The sequence below is a fragment of the Pongo abelii genome, chromosome 4 (assembly GCF_028885655.2).
Source record: "Pongo abelii isolate AG06213 chromosome 4, NHGRI_mPonAbe1-v2.0_pri, whole genome shotgun sequence".
Taxonomy (NCBI): domain Eukaryota; kingdom Metazoa; phylum Chordata; class Mammalia; order Primates; family Hominidae; genus Pongo; species Pongo abelii.
In genome coordinates, this window is record NC_071989.2 from 188,446,768 (window position 1) to 188,474,179 (window position 27,412).

Here is a 27,412-nt window from a genome sequence, read left to right on the forward strand (position 1 = left end):
TATTTTTAGTAGAGACAGGGTTTCACCGTGTTGGCCAGGCTGGTCTCAAACTCCTGACTTCAGCTGATCCGCCCGCCTCGGCCTCCCAAAGTGTTGGGATTACAGGCGTGAGCCACCACACCCGGCCTCTTTTTTTCTTCTTCTTTTTTTTAAGTTCTTGCTTACTCCTGGAAGTCTTTATTTGATTATTTGAACAGGAAATGTTAGGAGAGATGACGGATAATTCCCACTTAAAATGGATGTTAACTCCTTTCACAAGAAGACCTTGATTTTGAGGACATTTAATGAAGACTTCAGAATTTAAAGATTCACAATTTAAAAAATGGCTCCTGGTTCCTTTGAGGATCCCCATCTCAATGTCACTGAAAAGATGAGGTTTGGAGCCCGTGAGGAAGGAAAGGGTGTTGCTACCGGGTCCCAACAGGTCTGAATTGAAGGACATAAGGTTTATTCTGATGGCAGAAAGGAAAGGAGAAGAGCATCTGAAGATTTTTCAGATTTTTCCACATCACCAGCATTTGTACCACACTGGCTGTGAATCACACTGGGTGTGAATGTCAGTGGGTCTCTTCTGGCAACCAAGAGGAATATTCCCCAAACCAAGGAAGCTAAATCTTGTTTTTCCCCATGGAAATTTCAGTCTGGCTTCTGAGATAGTCTGTTAGTGACATTTGCCCTTCCCTGAAACAACATGGTGTTCTCTGTGCTAATATAGTTTTAAAAAAGAAGTTGGCCAGGCACAGTGGCCCACGCCTGTAATCCCAGCACTTTGGGAGGCCGAGGCAGGTGGATCACCTGAGGTCAGGAGTTCAAGACCAGCCTGGCCAACGTGGTGAAACCCCGTCTGTACTTAAAATACAAAAATTAGCCAGGCGTGGTGGTACGCACCTATAATCCCAGCTACTTGGGAGGCTGAGGCAGGAGAATCACTTGAACCTGGGAGGCGGAGGTTGCAGTGAGCTGAGATCGCGCCACTGCACTCCAGCCTGGGGGACAAGAGTGAGACTTCATCTCAAAACAAAACAAAAAAAAACCTGAAAAAAGTCTGGGTGCAGTGGCTCATGCCTGTAATCCCAACACTTTGGGAGGCTCAGGTAGGTGGATCACAAGGTCAGGAATTCGAGACCAGCCTGACTTACATGGTGGAAGCCGTCTCTACTAAAAATACAAAAATTAGTTGAGTGTGGTGGCACACGCCTGTAATCCCACATACTCAGGAGACTGAGGCAGGAGAATCCCTTGAACCCAGGAGGCTGAGGTTGCAGTGAGCTGAGATCGTACCACTGCACTCCAGCCTCGGTGACAGAGCAAGACTCCATCTCAAAAAAAAGCAAAAAGTCACTTGGGAGGCTGTGGCAGGCAGATCACCTGAGGCCAGGAGTTCGAGACCTGCCAGGACAACATGGCGAAACCCTGTCTCTACGAAAAATACAAAAATTAGCTGGGCGTGGTGGCGCATGCCTGTAATCCCAGCTACATGGGAGGCTGAGACACGGTAGTCGCTTGAATCCAGGAGGCAGAGGTTGCAGTGAGCCGTGATCATGCCACTGCACTCCAGCGTGGGCGACAAGAGTGAGACCCTCTCTCTCAAAAAAATAATAAGTAACATAAATGTTAATTTGACTTTTTGGTTTGTATTATACGTAAAATTATAAACATGGTTTTATATTGACATAAGAGCTGTAAATTTATAGTGGGTTTATGTTTATAGACATTGATTTATTTTTTTTTACTTTATTTTTTTGAGACTGTGCTCACTCTGTTGCCCAGGCTGGAGTGCAGCAGCATGATCTTGGCTCATGGCAACTTCTGTCTCCCAGGTTCAAGCGATTCTCCTGCCTCAGCCTCTCGAGTAGTTAGGATTACAGGGCCCACCACCATGCCCAGCTAATTTTTGTATTTTTAGTAGAGATGGGGTTTCGCCTTGTTGGCCAGGCTGGTCTCGAACTCCTGGCCTTGAGTGATCCACCCGCCTCAGCCTCCCAAAGTGCTGGGATTACAGGTGTGAGCCATTGCGCCTGGCCTATATACATTTAAACAACACTGTGTGGCGGGTTAATATTTTGAAATGTTAGCCAGTGTATGGTTGTTTTTTCAGGCAGACTAAGCTGTGTAAAAAAGTGAATGGGCCGGGCACAGTGGCTCATGCCTGTAATCCCAGCATTTTGGGAAGTCAGGGTGGGAGGATCCCTTTAAGCCCAGGAGTTTGAGACCAGCTTGGGCAACACAGGGAGATACCATCTCTGCAAAGAAAAAAAAGAAAAAAAAATGAGTGAAAGTGCCTGATCAAGAAAGGGAGGATGAGTCAGTTGGCTCTGGAAGACAGGTAGAGCCACTACACTGCAATCCCAGCTCGGGATAGCATGAGGCGAGGGAGTACTCTCTTGCTCTCCTTGGGCTCTTTGACATCCCTATATATTTTGCTTGAGGTAGTTTCAGTATAGCTCTCCTCTTTATTATTTATTTTATTTTGTTTATTTATTTATTTTTTGAGATGGAGTCTTGCTCTGTTGCCCAGGCTGGAGTGCAGTGGCGCGAACTCGGCTCACTGCAAGCTCTGCCTCCCGGGTTCACGCCATTCTCCTGCCTCAGCCTCCTGAGTAGCTGGGACTACAGGCACCCACCACCATGCCCGGCTAATTTTTTTTGTATTTTTTAGTAGAGACAGGATTTCACGTTAGCCAGGACAGTCTCGATCTCCTGACCTCATGATCCGCCCGCCTCGGCCTCCCAAAGTGCTGGGATTACAGGCGTGAGCCACCGTGCCCGGCCTATTTATTTTTTTGCGACAAAGTCTTGCTCTGTCACCCAGGCTGGAGTGCAGTGGTGCGATCTTGACTCACTGCAACCTCTGTCTCCTGGGTTCAAGCGATTCTCCTGCCTCAGCCTTCCAAGTAGTTGGGACTACAGGTACACACCACCATGCCCGGCTAATTTTTGTATTTTTAGTAGAGACAGGGTTCCACCATGTTGGCCAGGCTGGTCTTGAACTCCTGACCTCAAATGATCTGCCCGTCTCGGTCTCCCAAAGTGGTGGGATTACAGGCATGAGCCACTATGCCTGGCCATCTCTGTTCCTTATAACCAAACAGAGCCCCCAGTTTAAAAGCTTTTAAAGGTCTGGGAGCAATGGTTCACATCTGTAATCCCAGCACTTTCAGAGGCCAATGTAGGAGGATCACTTGAAGTAGCCCCTGAGCAACAAAGCGCCCCTGTCTAATTATTTTATTTTTTAGAGACAGGGTCTTGCTCTGTTGCCCAGGCTAGTGGAGTGCAGTGGCATGATCATGGCTCACTGCAGCCTCAACCTCCTGGGCTGAATCTATTCACCTACCTCAGCCTCCTGAGTAGCTGGCACTCAGGCACATGCCACTAATTTTTTATTTTCTGTACAGATAGGGTTTTGCCATGTTGCCCAGGCTGGTCTCAAACTCCTGGGCTCAAGTGATCTGCCTGCCTCGGCCTCCCAAATTGCCGGCATTACTGGCAAGAGCCACCGCACGAGCACATAGTACATAATGATTCCTTACAAACCAGTATGACAAAGACAAGCCCTAGGCTGGGCGCGGTGGCTCACGCCTGTAATCCCAGCACTTTGGGAGGCCGAGGCGGGTGGATCACGAGGTCAGGAGTTCAAGACCAGCCTGGCCAAAAGGTGAAACCCCATCTCTACTAAAAATACAAAAAATTAGCTGGGCGCGGTGGCAGGCGCCTGTAGTCCCTGCTACTCAGGAAGCTGAGGAAGGAGAATCGTTTGAACCCGGAGGGTGGTGGTTGCAGTGAGCCGAGATCGTGCCACTGCACTCCAGCCTGGGCGACAGAGTGAAACTCTGTCTCAAAAAAAAAAAAAAAAAAAAAGACAAACCCTATAGTGGAAAAATGGACAAACGACATGAATAGAGAATTCACAAAGGAAAAAATATATATATGGTTAATGAACATGAAAAATGTTGTCCAGGTGCTGTGGTTCACACCTGTAATATCAGCACTTTGGAAGACTGAGGCAGGGAGATCACTTGAGCCCAGGAGTTTGAGACCAGCCTGGGCAAGAAAGTGAGACTCTATCTCTACAAAAAATAAAAATTAGGCTGGGCACGGTGGTCAGGCCTGTAATCCCAGCACTTTGGAAGGCCAAGGCAAGTGGATCACCTGAGGTCAGAAGTTTGAGACCAGCCTGGCCAACATGGCGAAACCCCATCTCTACTAAAAATAGAGAAATTAGCCGGGTGAGGTGGCACATGCCTGTAGTCCCAGCTACTCTGAAGGCTGAGGCATGAGAATTGCTTAAACTGGGAGATAGAGGTTGCAGTGAGCCGAGATTGTGCACTGTACTCTAGCCTGGGCAACAGAGTGAGAATCTGTCTCAAAAAAAAATAAAAATAAAAATTAGCCACGCATGGTGGTGCATGCCTGTAGTCCTAGCCACTTGGGAGGCTGAGGCAAGAGGATCCCTTGAGCCCAGAAGTTTGAGGCTGCAGTGAGCCATGATTGTGCCACTGTGCTCTAGCCTGGCTGGTAACTTGTCTTTAAAAAAAAAAAAAGTTTAATTTCACTGTAATAAACTTCAATTAACATAGTTACATATCTTTTTCTTTGTCCATCATTTTGACAATGCCAGATTAGCATGAGTATAGAGAAACTATAGAGAAATGACCATTACCAGCCTAACTATTAAGAAAGTAATGGGCCGGGCGTGGTGGCTCATGCCTGTAATCCAAGCTACTCAGGAGGCTGAGGCAGGAGAATCGCTTGAACCCGGGAGGCCGAGGTTGCTGTGAGCTGAGTTCGTGCCATTGCACTCCAGCCTGGGCAACAAGAGAGAAACTCCGTCTCAAAAAAAAAAAAAAAAAAGTAATGAGAGGGAACAATACAGTCAGGATGGCTAAAGGTGACCCCAAGAAACCAAAGGGCAAGATGTCTGCTTATGTCTTCTTTGTGCAGACGTGCAGAGAAGAATGTAAAAAGAAAAACCCTGTCAATTTTGCAGAATTTTCCAAGAAGTGCTCTGAAAGGTGGAAGACAATGTCCGGGAAAGAGAAGTCTAAATGTGATGAAATGGCAAAGACGGATAAAGTGCACTGTGATCGGGAAATGAAGGGACCAGCTAAGGGAAGCAAGAAGAAGAAGGATCCTAGTGCCCCCAAAAGGCCACCAACTGGATTCTTCCTGTTCTCTTCGGAATTCCGCCCCAAGATCAAATCCACAAACCCCGGCATCTCTGTTGGAGATGTGGCAAAAAAAGCTGGGTGAGATTGGAATAACTTAAATGACAGTGAAAAGTAGCCTTACATCACTGAGGCGGTAAAGCTGAAGAAGAAGTATGAGAAGGATGTTGCCGATTATAAGTCGAAAGGAAAGTTTGATGGTGCAAAGCGTCCTGCTAAAATTGCCTGGAAAAAGGTGGAAGAGGAAGATGAAGACGACGAGGAGATGAGGAGGAGGATGAATAAACAAAGTGTTTATCTGTCAAAAAAAAAAAAAAGTAATGGATAAAAATGTGAGTGCTCCCTCTCTGTGTGTGCTCACTTTCTCCTTCAAGCAAAAGGTAGGCATGAGCAAGGATGAGGGTGGCTTTGAGGGAAGGATGGAGAGACAAGCTATGAGAAGAAGCTGGATATGAGGACAAATGGATCAACAATTTTGTTTACTGTTTTAAATATACTGCCTATTTTGAAAAAAGCACAAAAGCTAAAGCTAAAATTTATTCCTTTTTTAAATTTTAATTTAATTTATTTATTTATTTATTTTCGAGACAGAATCTTGCTCTGTCTCCCAGGCTGGAGTGCAGTGGCGCGATCTCAGCTCACTGCAAGCTCCGCCTCCCGGGTTCACGCCATTGTCCTGCCCCAGCCTCCCCAGCAGCTGGAACTACAGGCGCCCGCCCCACACCTGGCTAATTTTTTTTGTTTTGTTTTTTTTTTTTAGTAGAGACGGGGTTTCACCGTGTTAGCCAGGATGGTCTCGATCTCTTGACCTCGTGACCCACCCACCTCGGCCTCCCAAAGTGCTAGGATTACAGGCGTGAATTTGAGACTTGCTTGATGCAGACAAGCAAGAGTGAAAGAAGAGTTTCACTCTTGTCGCCCAGGCTGGAGTGCAATGGCGCAATTTCAGCTCACCGCAACCTCTGCTTCCTGGGTTCAAGCGATTCTCTTGCCTCAGCCTCTCGAGTAGCTGGGATTACAGGCATTAGCCACCATGCCCAGCTAATTTTGTATTTTTAGTAGAGATGGGGCTTCTCCATGTTGGTCAGGCTGGTCTCGAACTCCCGACCTCAGGTGATCCATCCACCTTGGCCTCCCAAAGTGCTGGGATTACAGGCGTGAGCCACCGTGCCTGGCCTATTTTTATTTTTTTAGACAGGGTGTTACTCTGGTACAGTGGCCCAATCTTGGCTCACTGCAGCCTCGACCTCTTGGCCTTAAGACAATCCTCCCACCTCGGCCTCCTGAGTAGCTGAGACTACAGGCTCAAGCCACTTTGTCCAGCTAATTTTTGTATATTTGTGGAGATGGGGTCTTGTCATGTTGCCCAGTCTGGTCTTGAATCCTGGGTTCAAGTGATCCACCCACCTTTGCCTCCCAAAGTGCTGGATTACAGGCATGAGGTACCTCACCCGGCCTGATTCTTTGTTGAAAAAATCATATGCATGTTTAAAGAAAGTGTCATTTCTTTTTTTTTTTTAGAGACAGAGTCTGGCTCTGTCACCCAAGCTGGAGTGCAGTGGCACAATCTTGGCTCACTGCAACCTCCACCTCCCGGGTTCAAGCGATTGTCCTGCCTCAGCCACCCGAGTATCTGGGACTATAGGCATGCACCGGTATGCCCGGCTAATTTTTGTATTTTTAGTAGAGATAGGGTTTCACCATGTTGGCCATACTGGTCTTGAACTCCTGACCTCAGGTGATCCGCCCGCCTCAGCCTCCCAAAGTGCTGGCATTACAGGTGTGAGCCACTGTGCCTGGCTAAGAAAGTATTTCTGCTTCTAGAGTTTCAGGTCCCCTCTCCAGCATTAACCTTTCCTAGCAGTTTCTTGTGTTTCTTTCTAGTAAGCTTGTTTGGCCAAGCTTACATGTATGAGAATACATCTCCCTTTTCAGTATGAAAGGAAACACACCTTTGTGCTTTTTCACATGACACTAAATCTTGACTGTTGCTCTGTGTCAGAATGTAAACAGGCTGTAAACCTCTTGTTACTGCATTTCCCTCTATTGCTTTTCACAGATGCTGTGTTTTTATAAATTGAATGTGGCAACCCTGCATCAAGCAAGTCTATAAGCACCATTTTTCCAACAGCACGTGCTCACTTCTGGTCTCTGTCACATTTTGGGAATTCGTATAATATGTTTTCATTATTATTATTATATCTGTCATGGTGATCCAGGTTGATGTTACTATTGTAATTGCTTTGGACTGCACAAACGGTGCCCATGTAAAACATCTATTTGTTTTTATTATTTATTTATTTAGAGACGGGTTCTCTGTTACCCAGGCTGGATGAAATGCAGTGGCCCGATCTTGGCTCACTGCAGCCTCCTCAATCAGGAGTCAAGGATACTCCTGCCTCAGTCTTCCTAGTATCTGGGTCTACAGGTGTGCACCATGCCAGGCTAATTTTTTTATTTTTATGTTTGTAGAGACAGGGGTCTCACTATGTTGCCCAGGCTAGTCTTGAACTCCTGGGCTCAAATGATCCACCTGCATCAGCTTCCCAAAGTGCTCAGATCACAGGAAGAGCCACCTGGCCCAGCCAATTCTAACCTCTTTGCCAGTCCATTCTGGATGGAAGCAGTCCCTCCCCCTCAGAATCCCATTGAATTCTCCATAGTACCAGTCTTTTGGCACTTACCTTTGCAGGAGTAGCTCTTTTGCTCACAAATGTGGTTCCTGTAACTACATTTTAAGCTCATTATTTCGATCATGTAGCATCCAGAATTTTATTCTGCTTTGAATAGCTGCTTCCCCAGGTAGACAGGAAACCAAAATTCTCCTACACAAATTTTGGGGCTGAGGGCGGGGCGCCGTGGCTCACGCCTGTAATCCCAGCACTGGGAGACCGAGCAGGTCGATCACCTGAGGTCAGCCTGGCCAACATGGTGAAACCTGTGTCTACTAAAATACAAAAATTAGCCGGGCGTGGTGGCGGGCGCCTGTAATCCCAGCTACTCGGGAGGCTGAGGGAGAATCGTTTGAACCCGGGAGGCGGAGGTTGTAGTGAGCTAAGATCGCACCACCGCACTCCAGCCTGAGCGACAGAGCAAGACTTCGTCTCAAAAAAATAAAAATAAAAAAATAAAAAAATTTGGGGGTTGAAGGTTGGATGATACTAACTCATGCAAACCCCAAACCCTGCCTTTCTTCCCCTTCCAGGTGGCAAGAGGGCTTTTCAGATCAGTGATACATCCGCTGATTCTAGTGTTTTCCACCCTAGTATTCAAGCCTTTGGGGGTCCAAACAAATAGAGAACAAGAGATCAGGATCTCTAAAGGTCTAGAAAAACCCTGGGCCACTTCCATTTTGTGAGGTTCTCAGCATACTGAAAACTGAAGATGTGCTAAGAGTGAGTTACTAAAATGGTGGCGTATCTTAAACCTTTCCATGGCACCATCCTTTCTCTCGTCCTGTCATCCCTGTATCTCTCTGCCCTGACACCAAATCTCACTTCAGGAAACATAAATTGAAAGTTCAAATAACCTCGGATTATATTATTCTGGACTGTGTGTTATGCTGGGCGACGAGGCTGCGCAGGCTCCTGGCCGAGCCATGACTCTGCAGGAACTGCGGCGCCGGCTCACACAGCGCGGAGCAGCGCACGCCAGACCGGCCCGGCGCTCGCGCTGGGTTCTGCTCACGCCCGTAGGGGCCCGCGTTCGCTGCAACGGGCCCTCCTTGATGGCCGATCGTCGAACTCCTACCCCTTCTGCCGGCTGCCGTTTGCCCCGTCAGCGAAGGGCGCGCGATGCGTCTCGACTCCAGGAACCAGACGGGTGAGGGCTACTGGGGGTTGGGATGGAACGCCCCGAAGGCACCACAGCCACCGACGCGGGAACGCCTGTTAAGCCAGCCCCGCCCCGGGACGCGCGCGCCCGGCGGTCTCGATCCAGCGTGGCCCGCCCCTCACCTCCCGCCCAACCAACAGCCACTTCCTGCCTCACTCCCGGCCAATCTTCACACTCCACGAAGAATAGCCGTAGGGGGTGTATGGCACGGTGCGTAGAGCGATGTCCACGCCGGCCAACCGGATGTCGGGGCTTGCGCGGGAGGGCGGGACTTGGCGCCGGCTGTGGCTACTCAGGGGCCAGGGGCGGGCACGGGGCCGGGCTTCGTGCGGTGGGGCTCGCTCGCGCGGCAGCGGTGGCCGAGGCCTTTTGGTTCTGCGGCACGTGACGGTCGGGCCGCCTCCGCCTCTGTCTTTACTGCGGCGCGGGGCAAGGTGTGCGGGCGGGAAGGGGCACGGGCACCCTCGCGGTCCCCGGGAGGCTAGAGGTGAGAGGGGAGACCTGAGCGCGTCCTCGGGCCTGTGAGGACCCCGGGGGGCTGGGAGCGCCTCTGCGGCTGAGGGGTCGGGCGTGGCCGGCGACTGAGGGGTCGGGCTGGCTCTTGAGGGCCCAGGCCCTGACCGACGCGCCCGCCGTGAGCGAGGAGGCCCGAATCTGGGCCTCTTTGGTTGGGTCGCGGGCCCAGGCCGCGCTGCCGGGGTCGGGAGGCGTGGCAGGTGGCCCTACAGCCTTCTTTGACCTCTGGGAAAGCTGACTTATTCGTATGGCTTTGCTTCTAGGGCTTTCTTAGGCCTCTTTGCCGGCTGCCTGGGCAGCCGCGAGGTGAGCTGGAGTAACTGGGTAAAAGTATAGGGCGGAATCGGGCCTACTAGGTACCCCTAGTAGTAGGGAAGGGTGGTATTAGACCGAGAGGGAATGTTTAGGACTAGCGTTACAGTTTAATATTTGAAAATCCAAGGCGGAGACTGGACCCTAGTTCCCTGAAGAGAAGGGGGAATGTACCAGAAGGAGAACACGCAGTGTTGAGAAACTTAGCAGTTACAGCACCTATTCTGGAGGCGAGTAATCCAGTTGGAGAGGGACAGGGCGTTAAAAGCAGGAAAGCACCCGAAAGCTCATCTAGTGCATCTCTTTCTACAGTGGAGGCCTAGAGGTATGAAATGACTGGCCCAAGGTCATGCGATTAGTTTAATGATGGTGCTGGGATTATAGTTCAGGGATAGGCCGTGCAGTGGTTAACGTTAAGGCCCTGGCTCAAGTCTTTCGTTGGTCATTGGTTGCTCTGTCAACTTCGGCAGTTTTGTTACCCTTTGTGCCCCCGTTCTTGTCAAGTAATGGATATGATAATACCTGATGGATTTGTGAGGATTAAATTAAGATATGTATACAATAAGACAGGGAAGTCCGACATTTAGTAACTGCTCGATAATCATTGGAATACATTATTATAATCTGAATGCCTTTAGACCAATACACTGCCATCCTAGTGAACTGGTTCAGTCCTGTTTCGCAGGACCTGAAGTCACAGTTATGGTGATGGAAGAAACCGGGCATTGTGTATTACTGCTGGGCGTGACACAAGTGATTGCTGGTTGAGGGAAGTTAAACTGAGCTTAATATTAAAAGATTGAGAGGACAAGATGAACCATGATTAAGTCTTTTTATCTCTGATTTAGGAAATGGAAGATTTTGCTTAATTTTTTAATAAGTAGATTTTTTTAAGGGGGAAGAATTTTATTGATCTTTAAAATCATTCTGTATCTCAGTCTTTTCCCAACATTGTTTGAGTGTCATGAATAGAATCAACTGCCATATTGGTCAACTGTTGTACATTTGGTATAATTATACTTAGAGCAAAGGTAAAGGACTTATGTGGGAGTTCTCCTTTGCGTCAACCAGGTTGCACAAACAAGCCAGGTAACTGGATCGTGAGAATGCTCGAGTGAACTGTGTGTGGGGGTCAGTGTTGCACAACAGAAATTTTCTGACTTATCTGCAGATGGGTGTCAGCATTCCCCGACACCTTACTATCTTTACTCCCCAGTTCATTTAGCACATTATCTTCTCAGGGCCACAAGGGATAAGTGTTTTGACAGAAGTTGCTGCCGTTTTGGCAATCACACTATTGCATCGTTTTAGTTAGAGTTCTTTTTCCCTGGAAGACAGCTTAAGGGGATGAAGTGGCAGTTGGTGAGCATGAATTGCAGGCTCATGAAACTTGATTTGTGTGCCCAGTGTGGTAGCCTTTTTTTTTTTTTTTTTTTTTTTTAAGACGGAGTCTCGCTCTTTCACTCAGGCTGGAGTGCAGTGGCGCGATCTCGCTCGCTGCAAGCTCCGCCTCCCGAGTTCACGCCATTCTCCTGCCTCAGCCTCCCGAGTACCTGGGACCACAGGCGCCCGCCACCACGCCCTGCTAATTTTGTTTTTGTATTTTTAGTAGAGACGGGGTTTCACCGTGTTAGCCAGGATGGTCTCAATCTCCTGACCTCATGATCCGCCCACCTCGGCCTCCCAAAGTGCTGGGATTACAGGCGTGAGCCACCGCGCTCGGCCCAGTGTGGTAGCTTTTGTCCCACTTTGGTTTTCGTAACTTCCAAATAGGAATGAGAAGTCTCCTGGGTGCCTCACCTTTAGGGGGCAATTGGGAGGGACAGATAAAATGGTGAACATGAAACTACTTTAAAAAGTGTAATGAATTGGCTGGGCATGGTGGCTCTCACGCCTGTGGTTCGAGCACTTTGGGAGGCTGAGGTGGGCGGATTACTTGAGGCCAGGAGTTGGTAACCAGCCTCGCCGACATGGTGAAACCCTGTCTCTGCTAAAAATACAGAAAATTAACCTCCAGCTACTCGGGAGGCTGAAGCAGGAGAATCACTGAACCTGGAAAGCGGAGGTTGCAGTGAGCGGAGATGGTGCCATTACACTCCAGCCTGGGTGACAGAGTGAGACTCCATCTCAGAAAAAAAAAAAAAAAAAAGGTGTAATGAACTGTGCAAATAGAATACGCCGTTCATAATAACTCCTATGAAACAATAAAAGTACCTAAACAGTTAAAACCTGTACAGCTTTTGGTAAAACTTGTCAGGAAAGTCCTGGTTTAATTCTTTGTTACTCCAACAGATGTACTTTTTAAAAATTTTTTGAGACAGAGTCTCCCTCTCAGGCTGGAGTACAGTGGTGTGATCTTGGCTCACTGCAACCTCTGCCTCCTGAGTTCAAGCAATTCTCCTGCCTCAGCCTCCCAAGTAGCTGGGACTACAGGTGCCCACCACCACGCCCGGCCCGGTCTTTTCTATTTTAGTAGAGACGGGATTTCACCGGGTTGTCCAGGCTGGTTGCCAACTCCTGAGCTCAGGCAGTCCGCCCACCTCGGCCTCCCAAAGTGCTGGGATTACAGGTGTGAGCCACCGCGCTCAGCCTTACTTATTTTTTTTATAGACAAGGTCTTGCTCTGTCATCAGGCTGGAGTGCAGTGGCGTGGTTATTGCTCACTGCAGTCTCAAACTCCTGCTGTTATTGGCTCAAGTGATCTTCCTGCCTCAGTCTCCTGAGTAGCTGGATCTACAGGCGGATGACGCTACTCTCAGCTAATTTTTTTTTTTTTTTTTTTTTTTTTTCCATAGATACTTCGCTTTGTTGCCCAGGCTGGTCTCAAACTCCTGAGCTCAAGCGATCATCCTGCTTCCTCCAACTCCCAGAGTTCTGGGATTACACGCGTGAGCCACGATGCCAACCAGGAGACCAGAAATTAAGCTCAGCTTTCTTTCTCTCCCTTCTTCCCTCCCTCCCTCCTTTCCTTCCTTCCTTCTTTTTTAAAACTTTGTGGTATCTGTTTGTGAATTGCTTATTTTACTAAGCATATGGTCTTCAAGGTTCATCCATGTTATAGCCGGTGATGGGATTTCCTTCCTTTTTGAGGTTGAATAGTATTCCATTGTATGCCTATACCACATTTGGTTTAATCATTCATCCATTGATGGACATTTGGGTTGCTTCTGACTCTTGGCTGTTGTGAGTAGTACTGCTGTGAACACGGGTCTGCAAATATCTCTGAAACTCTGCTTTCTTTTTCTGTTTGTTTGTTTGTTTGAGGCAGTCTTACTCTGTTGCCCAGGCTTGAATGCAGTGGTGCCATCACAGCTCACTTTATTTTTTATTTTTTTGAGACAGTCTCACTCTGTCAGCCAGGCTGCAGTGCAGTGGCGTGATTTCAACTCACACTGCAAACTCCACTTCCCGGGTTCAAGCTATATTCTCCTGCCTCAGCCTCCCGAGTAACTGGGATTACAGGCATCTGCCACCTCGCCCGGCTAATTTTGTGTTTTTAGTAGAGACAAGGTTTCTCCATGTTGGTCAGGCTGGTCTTGAACTGCCGACCTCAGGTGATCCACCTGCCTCGGCCTCCCAACGTGCTGTGATTACAGGTGTGAGCCACCATGCCCAGCCTGCGCAGCTAATTTTTGTATTTTTAGTAGAGACAGGGTTTTGCCATGTTGGCCAGGCTGGTCTCGAATTCCTGACCTCAGATGATCTGCCTGCCTTGGACTCCCAAAGTGCTGGGATTATTGGCGTGAGCCACCGCCCCTGGCGTATTTTTTTTTTTTTTTTTTTTTTTTTGAGGTGGAGTCTCTGTGGCCCAGGCTGGAGTGCAGTGGCGCCATCTCGGGTCACTGCATCCTCCGCCTCCCAGGTTCAAGCGATTCTCCTCCCTCAGCCTCCTGAGTAGCTGCGGCTACAGATGTGCGCCACCACGCTCGGCTAATTGTGTTTTAGTAGAAATGGAGTTTCATCATGTTTCCCTGGCTGGTCTCGAACTCCTGAGCTCAGGCAGTCTACCAGCCTCCCAAAGTGCTAGGATTACTCCTACCTTAGCCTTCTGAGTAGCTGGCACAACAGGTGTGTGCTACCATACCTGGCTAAATTTTTCTTTTTTTGATTTTTTGTAGAGACAGGATCATGGTTTTTTTTGTTTTTTTTTTTTGTATAGACAGGGTCGGGCTATGTTTATGTTGGCCAGGCTGGGAAATAAGGTCTTAATAGAGGGAGTTGAAGATTCTTGGGGGAATAGCACGTAGAGCAGCTATAGAGGGAGAGGGTGCTGATTACTAGCTAAAAGACTTAGACATTTTTGCAAACATGGACTCATGATAGTTTTTGGGTGATGAGTCTGTCTTGTTGTAGGGTAGCTTGAAAGAGAAGGAGGAAACTAGAGGCCCTGGTAATATAAGGTAACATTAAATATCCTGATGTCAGTAATGGAGAAGAATGAAAGACTAGGATTGATTGGGTGACTGTGTGGGCAGAGGACATGAGGAAAAAAGGACATCTTGTGTGTGTGTGCACACACATTTCTAGTTGTGTATCTTCTACTTGTTTTCTCCCCCACCTTTTAGCTGTACTTTCTCAGGCCCAAAAATGAAAATCTACCTGCTACCAACCACATCATCTTGTGCATCCGTGTAGCTCAGTTTTTATTTCTTTAGATCTGTGGTCCTCTGTGGAAAGAGCCCACTACCACCCAGGACACGTCTAATATAATACACAGGGCACTTACGTGGTTAGAAAATAAGAGATAAGCCGGGTGCGGTGGCTCACTCCTGTAATCCCAGCACTTTGGGAGGCTGAGGCGGGCAGATCATGAGGTCAAGAGATTGAGACCATCCTGGCCAACACGGTGAAACCCTGTCTCTCTTAAAAATAACAAAAATTAGCTGGATGTGGTGGTGCACACCTGTCATCCCACTTACTTGGGAGGCTGAGGTAGGAGAATCACTTGAACCCAGGAGGCGGAGGTTGCAGTGAGCCAAGATAGTGCCAATGCACTCCAGCCTGGCGATAGAGCAAGACTCCATTTCAGGGGGAAAAAAAAAAAAGGAGCTTGTTTTGGCCAGGTGTGGTGGCTCACGCCTGTAATCCTAGCACTTTGGGAGGCTGAGGCAGGTGGATCACCTGAGGTCAAGAGTTCGAGACCAGCCTGGCCAACATGGCGAAACCGTGTCTGTACTAAAAGTATAAAAATTAGCCGGGCATGGTGATGGGTGCCTGTAATCCCAGCTACTCAAGAGGCTGAGGTGGGAGAATTACTTGAACCTGGGAGGCGGCAGTTGCAGTGAGCTGAGATGGTGCCACTGCACTCCAGCCTGGGTGACAGAGGGAGAATCCATCACAAAATAAATAAATAAATAAATAAATATATAAGTTTTAAAAAGTAGCTTGTTCTTAGTTTAATATTCTTGTTGAGTTCTAAAATGCTAATTTGAAAACATGTCTATTGATGATATTTGAGCAACAGTATCCATATTAAGCCTTTAATGTGAGAGGAATTATCTTCTGTGTTAATTATTATTTTTTTGAGACGAACTCTTGCTCTGTCACACAGACTAGAGTGTAGTGGCGTGCTCACTGCAACCTCCACCTCCTGGGTTCAAGCAATTCTCCTGACTCAGCCTCCCAAGTAGCTGGGACTACAGGCGCCCGCTATTGCGCCCAGCTAATTTTTGTATTTTTAGTAAAGAAGAGTTTCGCCATGTTGGCCAGGCTGGTCGTGAACTCCTGACCTAGTGATCCACCTGCCTCGGCCTCCCAAAGTGCTGGGATTACAGGCGTGAGCCATGGTGCCCGGCCATCTCTGTTATTTCATTGTAATGTTTTAACAGGTACCCCCTGTAAATTAGTGTGTGAAAGGGCTTTTGTCTGTTGTAAAGCACTTTACAAATGCAAAAGTTTGTTGGCAATTGTATTTGAATGCCCCACATCTGTGTAACCAATCCTCTCTATATGAGGATGTTGTGTGTGTTTCAGTTTTATTTTGAAATTTTCTAGAAATGGAATCTTTTAACTGATTTTAGGGAAACCCTTTGATCTCTCTAGGCTGCCTTTCCTTATCGATGAAGTGAAATTAATAAGTTCTTTCTAGCTCTGCGATTTGAAAGCTTTAATTTTAAATGAGAGGGAGGTTAGTGGTCTTCATGAAGTCTGATAGGTGGCAAGACATTTAACTGATTTTGCTCTTTTTATGTGTAGATCAAGATCATGGAAGGGAAGTGGTTGCTGTGTATGTTACTGGTGCTTGGAACTGCTATTGTTGAGGCTCATGATGGACATGATGATGATGTGATTGATATTGAGGATGACCTTGACGATGTCATTGAAGAGGTAGAAGACTCAAAACCAGATACCACTGCTCCTCCTTCATCTCCCAAGGTTTGAAATGGTCTTTGAATCTATTCCTTTTACCTCTTGAGATGATAAAATTATGAAGATAGCCAGGTGCAGGGAAATGTAGTCTCAACTACTCAGGAGGCCTAGGACAGGAGTGTGAGTCCAGCCTTGGCAACACAGGGAGATGATATCTCTAATAAAATATAAAAGAAAAACATCGTGAAGATAAATTTGGAATGTTTTCAAAGGGAAAGCAGAATTCGCTAAAATACTTACTGATCTCTCTGGCAGCCTTTGTCTTGCTAGAGGCCAATTATATGGGTTGAATTTGAAGGCCAGCTATGAAATTTTTGTGACAGTTGAAAGCAAACCAGGAGAATAGATTCTAGGTAAAAAGGCATGTTGCTAAAATTTAAATTTTTAATTCATTTATGTATTTAATACAGGTTACTTACAAAGCTCCAGTTCCAACAGGGGAAGTATATTTTGCTGATTCTTTTGACAGAGGAACTCTGTCAGGGTAAGTGTTTTCCAGAGAAATATATCTTAGAGGCAAACATTATGTAAATAAGATGGGATAGTAGATTCCTTTTTGGATAGCATCTTATATAGTGAAATGTCTAACTTTATTTTATTTTTTTATTTTTTGAGACAGAATTTCGCTCTTTTGCCTGGGCTGGAGTGCTATGGCGTGATACCGGCTCATTGCCACCTCCATCTCCTGGGTTGAAGTGATTCTCCTGCTTCAGCCTCCCAAGTAGCTGGGATTATAGGCATGTGCCACCATGCTAGCTAATTTGTGTGTGTATTTTTTTTTTTTAGTAGAGATGGGGTTTTGACATGTTGGCCAGGCTGGTCTTGAACTCCTGACCTCAGGTGATCCACCTGCCTCAGCCTCCCAAATTGTTGGCATTACAGGCGTGAGCCACCGCACCTGGCATGAAATTTCTAACTTTAATATCTTCAGTGTTAACATCCATGTAGGAAAATAGACTTTTGGAATTTGTGGTTTTTACTTCCACTCCTTTCCCTCCCCCACTCTACCCTATATTTTGTTCTTTGATTGAGGAAAAAAATTTTCTCTTGATGTTAAAACATCAGTGGAATTATCTCATAGGTTTGGTACTTTTTCATATAGGTTTGTGAGTTGAAGATAATGTGTTATCATTAGTTGTGTGACAGATTTAAAGGTTGGAAGTAGAGTGGTTAAATAGGCTAAGAGCAGAATAGGTCCTACTTTTATGAATATTTACATAACTTTCCCTCGCAAGTCAACTGTCATTTTAAGACTGATTTTGGGATTTGTGTTACTTACAGGTGGATTTTATCCAAAGCCAAGAAAGATGATACCGATGATGAAATTGCCAAATATGATGGTGAGAATTCCATTTGGTTTAGATATAATAGCAGATAGAGGTTTGACATGTCTCCATGGCATTTCCTAAGACTAGTTTAAAAGGGAAATAGTAAGCTTTAAGGTTTTTCCAGCCGGGTGCGGTGGCTCACGCCTGTAATCCCAGCACTTTGGGAAGCCAAGGCAGGCGGATCACGAGGTCAGGAGATCGAGACCATCCTGGCTAACACAGTGAAACCCCGTCTCTACTGAAAATACAAAAAATTAGCTGGGCGTGGCGGCGTGCATCTGTAGTCCCAGCTGCTGGGGAGGCTGAGGTAGGAGAATGGTGTGAACCCGGGAGGCGGAGCTTGCAGTGAGCCGAGAACGCGCCACTGCACTCCAGCCTGGGCAACAGGGCGAGACTCCGTCTCAAAAAAAAAAAAAAAAAAGATTTTTTCATGGAAGTTTTGCCACCTTTGTGTGTTGCCTAATATTTATTTTATTTTATTTTATTTTATTTAAGGTTCAGGGGTGCATGTGTAGCCTTATATTTAATAGGATTAGATCTGTTTAATCACCTGTGCTACTGAATGTTGGAAATAGGTCATTTCTAGACAGTAGTATAATACATTACAGTTTTAAAAAGCCATATCCTAATAATATTTGCCAAATAAAGTGTGTTTATTTATTATTTATTTACTTTTTTTGAGACGGAGTCTTACTCTTGCCACCCAGGCTTCTGGAATAGAGTGGCGTGATCTTGGCTCACCACAACCTCTGTTTCTTGGGTTCAAGCAATTTCCTGCCTCAGCCTACCGAGTACCTGGGATTACAGGTGCCCATCACCACGCCCGGCTAATTTTTGTGTTTTTATTAGAGATGGGGTTTCACCATGTTGGCCAGGCTGGTCTTGAACTCCTGACCTTTAGTGATCCGCCCGCCCTCAGCCTCCCTAAGTGCTGGGATTACAGGTGTGAGCCACCACGGCTGCCCCAGTATAATATATTTATGCAACTAGGAGGTGTTTTTTTTTGTTGTTTTTTTTTTTTTTTTGGCATTTAAAGGACCTTTGGAGGTAGAGTTAAGCAGTGGAACTTTTTTGTGTTGTCCTGTAGGAAAGTGGGAGGTAGATGAAATGAAGGAATCAAAGCTTCCAGGTGATAAAGGGCTTGTATTGATGTCTCGGGCCAAGCATCATGCCATCTCTGCTAAACTGAACAAGCCCTTCCTGTTTGACACCAAGCCTCTCATTGTTCAGTAAGTGAAATGCTTGTTGGATAAAACCTTTCTACAAAGGGTAATCTTAGAAGACATTATACAACTTTTACTCTATGTTAAAAAATTATGAGATTATATAAATGGTGGTAGGGATTTTTGGGTGAATTTAGACACCTTGTAATTAATAGTTTTTCCTGCCTAATGCATTATTTTGAAAGAAACTGGTTACTCATTTTCCTGACTCTAAATAACTTGTAGATTTTGCAGAACAAATTTACTGGAAATCTGCATTAATGTTCAATTTAATTTTATTTATTTTTGTGGGATTTGATAACTATTCAAAAACAATAGAAGATGGAATCCTTTGTAAGGGTAAACATTTGACCTATGATAAAACATGACCAAGATGAGGGAGAGAGGAAATACGTTAAGAGAGTTTCGATCTTTCAAAATGTCATACAGTTTTCTACTTTTCTCTCTGATATTAGGTATGAGGTTAATTTCCAAAATGGAATAGAATGTGGTGGTGCCTATGTGAAACTGCTTTCTAAAACACCAGAACTCAACCTGGTATGTAATTCCTATTTCTGGAATGTGGCTGGACACCCACTATTACCTTGTAAGAATTTTGTAATTGGGCCGGGTGCGGTGGCTCACGCCTGTAATCCCAGCTCCCAGCACTTTGGGAAGCCAAGGCAGGCGGATCCACGAGGTCAGGAGATCGAGACTATCTGGCTAACATGGTGAAACCCCATCTCTACTAAAAATACAAAAAATTAGCTGGGGGTGGTGGTGGGCACCTGTAGTCCCAGCCAATGGGGAGGCTGAGGCAGGAGAATGGCGTGAACCTGGGAGGCGGAACTTGCAGTGAGCCAAGATCGCGCCAGTGCACTCTAGTCTGGGCGACAAAGCGAGACTCCGTCTCAAAAAAAAAAAAAAAAAAGAATTTTGTAATAATTGTGAAAATAAAGGCTTCCTACCCTGCTGTTTAACTCTTTTGATGAGTTGGGAATATTGACTTTGACACTAACATGCTTTTTATTCGAAGTGTAAATTACAAAGTTGTTACCAACTGTTTTTATCTGAATTTCTGGTTTTGCTTCTGTGTAAGTTTTAGTTTTAGCAAGCTTCTTTCTTTGTTTTATGAGGAAGCAATAACTGTCTAGATGTGTGCATTACTTTTTTTTTAGACACTTAAATGTTATTTTAAATTTACTGATGATTGCTGGTTATTCCTTTTTACTAAACAAACTTGTAGTTAGCTTTTCCTTTAACTGTCACTAATATATTTGGAATTTTATAAGAGGAATTATCATACGCTTTTGAAACGTTGCTTTTGAACACTTTGACTACAGTGACTTCAAATAATCCTTTTTTGTTTCTGAAGGATCAGTTCCACGACAAGACCCCTTATACGATTATGTTTGGTCCAGATAAATGTGGAGAGGACTATAAACTGCACTTCATCTTCCGACACAAAAACCCCAAAACGGGTATTTATGAAGAAAAACATGCTAAGAGGCCAGATGCAGATCTGAAGACCTATTTTACTGATAAGAAAACACATCTTTACACACTAAGTAAGAAAAAGCATTAGTTTGGGGGCTTATGGTATTACATATATATCATCCATTTAATTTAAAGATCGTATATCTGGCCGGGCACTGTGGCTCACGCCTGTAATCCCAGCACTTTGGGAGGCCGAGATGGGCAGATCACCTGAGATCAGGAATTCGAGAACAGTCTGGCCAAAATGTTGAAACTCCATCTCTACTAAAAATACAAATACTAGCTAGGCATGGTGGCGCACGCCTGTAACCCCAGCTAGTTGGGAGGCTGAGGCAGGGGGAATTGCTTGAACCTGGGAGGGAGCCAAGATCATTGTGCCACAGCATTCCAGCCTGGGCGACAGTGAGACTCCATCTCAAAAAAAAAAAAAAGGCTGGGTGCGGTGGCTCACGCCTGTAATCCCAGCACTTTGGGAGTCCGAGGCGGGTGGATCACAAGGTCAGGAGATCAAGACCATCCTGGCTAACACGGTGAAACCCCATCTCTACTAAAAATACAAAAAAATTAGCCGGGCGTGGTGGTGGGCACCTGTAGTCCCAGCTACTCGGGAGGCTGAGGCAGGAGAATGGCGTGAACCCGGGAGGTGGAGCTAGCAGTGAGAGCCGAGATCGCGCCACTGCACTCCAGCCTGGGAGACAGAGCAAGACTCCGTCTCAAAAAAAAATATCTGGAGAGTACCCCAGCCTCCAAATAAGAAGAATCTCAGCCTAGTATGGTTGCTCATGCGTGTAATCCCAGCACTTTGGGAGGCCGAGGTGGGTGGATCACTTGAGGTCAGGCATTCGAGACCAGCATGGCCAGCATGGTAAAACCCCGTCTGTACTAAAAATACAAAAATTAGCTGGGCGTGGTGTCGAGTAGCTGGTGTAATCCTAGCTACTCGGGAGGCTGAGGCAGCAGAATTACATTAACCCAGGAGGCAGAGGTTGCAGTGAGTCGAGGTTGTATCACTGCACTCCAGCCTGGGCGACAGAGGAAGATTCTGTCCCCTCTCCACGAAACAAAAGAATCTCTTCACTTTATTATCTTAGTTGGGAAATGACTTTAATTTGTCAGCATTAAAAGAAGCTTCTTGGCCAGGTATGGTGGCCCACACCTGTAATCCTAACACTTCGGGAGGCTGAATCAGATGGATTGCTTGAGTCCAGGAGTTCCAAACCAGCCTGACAACATAGTCAGACCCCGTCTCTAAAAAATATTGAGAAATTAACTGAGTATAGTGGCATGTGCCTATAGTTTCAGCTACTCAGGAGGCTGAGGTAGGAGGATTGCTTGAGCCCAGGAAGTCGAGACTGTAGTGAGCCATGATCTTGCCACTGCACTGTAGCCTGGGTGACAAAGTGAGATGCTGTCTCAAAAAAACAAAAAACCCAAAAAATTTCTTTTCCACAGGAACTGAGGTTCGAGATAATTTTAAGAATAGAATAGGTATTTTTGGCTGGGCACGGTGGCTCATGCCTATAATCCCAGCACTTTGGGCAGCCGAGGTGGGCGGATCACCTGAGGTCAGGAGTTTAAGACCAGCCTGGCCAACATGGTGAAGCCCCGTCTCTACTAAAAATACAAAAATTAGCCGGGCATGGTGGAGGGTGCCTGTAATCCCAGCTACTCGGGAGGCTGAGGCAGGAGAATTGCTTGAACCCGGGAAGCAGAGGTTGCAGTGAGCCAGGTTGTGACACTGCACTCCAGCCTGGGCGACAGGAAGACTCTGTCTCAAAAAAAAAAAAAAAAATTGGTATTTTTTTGCTGGACATGGTGGCTCACGCCTGTAATCCCAGCACGATGGGAGGCTGAGGCGAGCAGATCACTTGAGGTCAGGTGTTCAAGACCAGCCTGGCCAATATGGTGAAACCTCGTCTCTGCTGAAAATACAAAAATTAGCTGGGCAGGGTGGTGGGCGCCTGTAATCCCAGCTACCCAGGAGGCTGAGGCAGGAGAATTGCTTGAACCCGGGAGGCGGAGGTTGCGGTGAGCCAAGGTCATGCCGTTGCACTCCAGCCTGGGCAACACAGTGAGACTCCATCCCCCACTCCAAAAAAAAAAAAGGTCTTTTTTTTGTATCCTATAAAGAGCTTTGCTGATCTACCTAATTTCTTCCTTTTTTTTTTTTTTTTTTTTTGTTAAGAAATGTTGAATAATAGAATAAGTTATATGTATAATTATACATAAATTCAATGAAAATAGTTTTTCAGAAGTATCTTGTAGTTGAACTTCTTTGGATGCTCCAATACCTTGACAATTGACAATTGAATTGAATCATTTTGATACAGGGTTTTTTTTTTGGTTTGTTTGTTTATTGAAGCTTTTCCTGCTAGTTTGAGATCATAAATAGGCATGCCTCTTTCTGAAGAATATAATACCCTTTTTTTTTTTTTTTTTTTTTGAGATGGAGTTTCACTCTTGTTCCCCGGGCTGGAGTGCAATTGTGTGATCTTGGCTCACCACAATCTCTGCTTCTTGCGTTTAAGCGATTCTCCTGCCTCGGCCTCCCAAGTAGCTAGCTGGGATTACAGGCATGTGCCACCATGCCTGGCTAATTTTTTTTTTTTTTTTAGTAGAGATGGGTTTTCTCCATGTTGGTCAGGCTGGTCTCAAACTCCCGACCTCAGGTGATCTGCCCGCCTCAGCCTCCCAAACTGCTGGGTTATAGGCGTGGGCCCCCGCTCCCGGATTGCCTTTTTAATTTTTTTGAGGCGGAGTGTTGCTCTGTCACCCAGGCGGAAGTGCAGTGGCGTGATCTTGGCCTACCTCTGCCTCCCGGGTTCAAGCGATTCTCTTGCCACAGCTTCCTGAGTAGCTGGGATTACAGGCTTGTGCCACCATGCCCAGCTAATTTTTCTTTCTTTTTTTTTTTAATTATTATTATTTTTTTCCAGCTAATTTTTCTGTTTCACCATGTTGGCCAGGCTGGTCTCAAACTCCTGACCTCAAGTGATCTGCCCACCTCAGCTCCCGAAAGTGCTGGGATTACAGGTGTGAGTCACTGTACCCAGCCTAGAATATAACAACCTTGTTTTCTTTTTTTTGTGACGGAGTCTTGCTTTGTCATCCAGGCTGGAGTGCAGTGGCACCATCTTGGCTCACTGCAGCCTCCGCCTCCCGGGTTCCAGTGATTCTCCCATCTCAGCCTCCCCAGTAGCTGGGATTACAGGCACACACCACCATGTCCAACTAATTTTTGTATTTTTAGTAAAGCCTTGTTGGCCAGGCTGATCTCGAACTCTTGGCCATCTGTTGATCCGCCCACCTCGGCCTCCCAAAGTGCTAGGATTAGAGGCGTGAGCCACTGAGCCCGGCTTAACCTTTTTTTGTTATTTCCAAAAGTAATACATATTTAAGGTATAGAAATTCAGAAGCCATAAATAAGCAAAAAGAAAACAAAGCGAAGGAGAGGGGTTGAAGACAAGTTGGTTAATTGGTACAGAAATAAGGTAGAAGGAATAAATTCTAATATTTGATAGTACAGTAGAGAAATTATAGTTAGAACAATTTATGATATGTTTCAGAAGAGCTGGAAGAGAATTGTAATCTTCCCAATACAAAGAAAAAGTAAATGGAGCCAGGTGCAGTGGCTCAGGCATATAATTCCTGTGCTTTTGGGAGGCTGAGGCAGGAGGATCACTTGAGGCCAGGAGTTCTAGACCAGCCCGGGCAGCATAGTGAGACCTTGTTCCTACAAAAAAACAATTGTTCAGGCTTGGTAGCATGTACCTATAGTCCCAGGTGCTCGGGAGGCTGTGTGGATCCCTGGAGTCCAGGATTTCGAGATCGCAGTGATCTATGATTGGGCCACTGCACTCCAGCATGGGTCACAGAATGAGACTCTGTCTCTATAAAATAAAAAGAAAGAAAAGGTAAATGTTTAAGGTTACAGATATTTCAATTACTGTGATTTTTTTTTTTGTTGTTTTCTTTTTGTTTTTTTTGTTTTTTTTTTTGAGATGAGAGTCTCGCTCTGTTGCCCAGGCTGGAGTGCAGTGGCCTGATCTCAGCTCACTGCAACTTCTGCCTCCCGGGTTCAAGCGATTCTCCTGCCTCAGTCTCCCGAGTAGTTGGGACTACAGGCATGCGCCACCATGCCCGGCCAATTTTTTTGTATGTTTAGTAGAGTCGGGGTTTCACCACGTTGGTCAGGCTGGTCTCGAACTCCCAACCTCAAATGATGGGCCTGCCTCAGCCTCCCAGAGTGCTGGGATTATAGGCATGAGCCACTGGGCCCGTCCAATGACTGTGATTTGGTCATTACACATTATATACACGTATCAAAATATCACACGTACCCCGAAAATACGTACAAGTACGATATGTCAATAAAAACATACACAAAGAAGTCACTTAAAATTATCTTAAGCATCAGCATTGTGATATATATTTGTCAATACGTGTATATACACATATACAACTTTACGTGTTATATCTAACTTTTTTATTTTTATTTATTTTTTTTGAGACGGAGTCTTGCTCTGTTGCCCAGGCTGGAGTGCACTGGTGCGATCTCCGCTCATTGCAAACTCCGCCTCCCGGATTCACGCCATTCTCCTGCCTCAGCCTCCTGAGTAGCTGGGACTACAGGTGCCCGCCACCATGCTGGGCTAATTTTTTGTATTTTTAGTAGAGAGGGGTTTCACTGTGTTAGCCAGGATGGTCTCGATCTCCTGACCTCGTGATTCGCCCGTCTCAGCCTCCCAAAGTGCTGGGATTACAGGTGTGAGCTACTGCGCCCGGCCTTTTTTTATTTGAGACAGAAACGCTGCAATCTCCACCTCCCAGGTTCAAGCGATTCTTGTGCCTTAGCCTCCCAAGTAGTTGGGTTTACAGGTGTGCACCAACATGCCCACCTAGTTTTTGTATTTTTAGTAGAGACAGGGTTTCACCATGTTGGCCAGGCTGGTCTCGAACTCCTGGCCTCAAGTGATCCACCTGCCTTAGCCTCCCAAAGTGCTGGGATTATAGGCATGAGCCACCACACCCAGCCCTAACTTTCTCAACAACAAAAGAGTGTGAAGTTCTTCCTCACAAAAATACTCATTTTCATTATCACTGACACAGCAGCATAGGATTCCTTGTTTGGATGTGCTGTAACTCAATCTCCCGTGTATTAGATATCTAGGTGTGGAATCTGGGCTTTAATATACATCACACTTAAGATGCTTTTATGGGGCCCATGTGGCTGGGCACGGTGGCTCACACCTGTAGTCTTAACACCTTGGGAGGCTGAGGTTGGGCAGATTGCCTGAGCTCAGGAGTTTGAGACCAGCCTGGGCAACATTGCAAAACCCCGTCTCTACTTAAAACACAAAAAGTTAGCTGGGCGTCGTGGCACGGGGCTGCCTGTAGTTCCAGCTACTGCGGAGGCTGAGGCAGGAGAATCACTTGAACCTGGGAGGCGGGCGTTGCAGTTAACCGAGATCACACCACTGCACTCCAGCCTGGCAGACAAAGTGAGACTCTGTCTCAAAAAACTAAAATTTAAAAAATGCTTTTATAGATTTAAAATTGTTTTTTCATTCTCCATGAGAGTTAAAAAGTAGAAAGTAGAATCATGAGTGGACATGCGTTTTAATAAAATAGAAGTTTGTGTAATTTCAGTAACGTGGTAATAATACCAGCTCTATTAAAAATGAAGAAATGGACCTTTTGTACTGGGAAGTAGTTATAAGTCCATGTATTTGTCTTCTCACTGGTGTATATGTGTAAGCCCAATAATTGTGTTGGTTTATGTAGTTTCTTGATTTTTTTTTTTTTTTTTTTTTTTTTTTTTTTTTTTAGTGTCTATAAGTAAAGTCTTTGGTGTTAAAGATTTTAACTATCATTTGCTGTAATTCTTAGAAACCTGAGGAACTAAGCATTTATGTTTTGTGCATAAGGAAATGGGCGTTAACTTGCCCAAGACCCCAAGAGCCAGGCATTGTTCTTACCCCAAAGCCTCAGGTCATACTTCTGCTGTTTCATGTTTCATGTTAGAAGTCATGATCTTTTGTATTATGGTAAAGGGAGCTTGGAAAATTAAGTACTTTTAATTCCATTTAATGTTTTTTTTCAGTCTTGAATCCAGATAATAGTTTTGAAATACTAGTTGACCAATCTGTGGTGAATAGTGGAAATCTGCTCAATGACATGACTCCTCCTGTAAATCCTTCACGTGAAATTGAGGACCCAGAAGACCGGAAGCCCGAGGATTGGGATGAAAGACCAAAAATCCCAGATCCAGAAGCTGTCAAGCCAGATGACTGGTGAGTCTTGGGGACCTGTCTTCAAGTGTAAGGGAGCATTTCATGTATTCCATGTGGCTTGAACAACCAAATGTTGGTTGAGTAAGCTCTGATAATTTCAGTAATCCACGATGCAGTCTAATCTGTAGGGAAAATATAGAGTACTATAGCTGGAAAGGGGCCATAATGTCATCATCTGGATTGACTCACCATTTTATAAGCCACAGAATGCCACACTTGATAGAGTTTGTCTGTGGTGACACTGTTGGTTTGTGGCAGAATCTCAGGTCCTTTAACCTGGCTACTCCAGGGCGTCTGTGAACTCACATTTAAAGCCGAAGTACTGAAATGTTAAATTTTAATTTGAAAAATAACCTTTTTCCTATTTAAACAATACTCAATTCTCTGCTCTGGGTTGGGCGGTGGAATACAAAGCCACAAGGACACCACCATCTGCCTACACAGAGCTTGAAGTCCAGTTGTGAGGCATGATGTTGGCATGTGGTATGTCGTAAGGATTCATGAGAAGGTGCCACAGGAGACCAGAGCACCAGGTGTACCTAAACCAGGTATGGTTTCTTGGAGCAAGGCAAATCAGATTGAGACTTGGCAGTGAGGTGAGAGTTAAGGAGTTGGTGAATACGGAAAGGGGTTTCTGATTGAAGAATGTGATATGCAGAAGTAGAGGAGCAGCAATGAGCTTGATGTGCCAGGGAGAAATTACATGACCTTTTATGTAGGGTGCACATTGAAGAGTAAGGAGAAATGAAGATAGCTGGGGCTGTATTCTTGTATATGGCTGTCTTTGAACTTGCAACTTCATACAGTGACTCCAGAAATGTCAGAAAGTGAACAAAGAAATTCTTACCCTTTGTAAGAGTATCCTCCTATGCTTAGCAGTTAAATTCTAGATGATC

General features: G+C 45.8%; 1 protein-coding gene and 1 pseudogene across 4 annotated transcripts in view; both read left to right on the forward strand.

Annotated features, from left to right (window-relative positions):
- Positions 1-4,548: 4,548 nt before the first annotated feature.
- On the forward strand, positions 4,549-5,675 carry LOC100455159 (high mobility group protein B3-like; annotated as a pseudogene).
- A 3,560-nt stretch (positions 5,676-9,235) lies between these two features.
- The window catches only part of CANX (calnexin), a 31,873-nt gene continuing 13,696 nt past the window's right edge, over positions 9,236-27,412 (forward strand). Inside the window, exons 1-9 of one of the 4 annotated variants that reach the window (XM_024246767.3) lie at positions 9,321-9,486; positions 9,958-10,152; positions 16,023-16,202; positions 16,607-16,680; positions 17,478-17,536; positions 18,612-18,753; positions 19,203-19,284; positions 20,102-20,294; positions 26,327-26,516. In XM_024246767.3, the coding sequence (XP_024102535.3) occupies positions 16,032-16,202; positions 16,607-16,680; positions 17,478-17,536; positions 18,612-18,753; positions 19,203-19,284; positions 20,102-20,294; positions 26,327-26,516 (911 nt within the window). In that variant the 5' untranslated portion in view covers positions 9,321-9,486; positions 9,958-10,152; positions 16,023-16,031. 4 annotated transcript variants of the gene reach the window in all.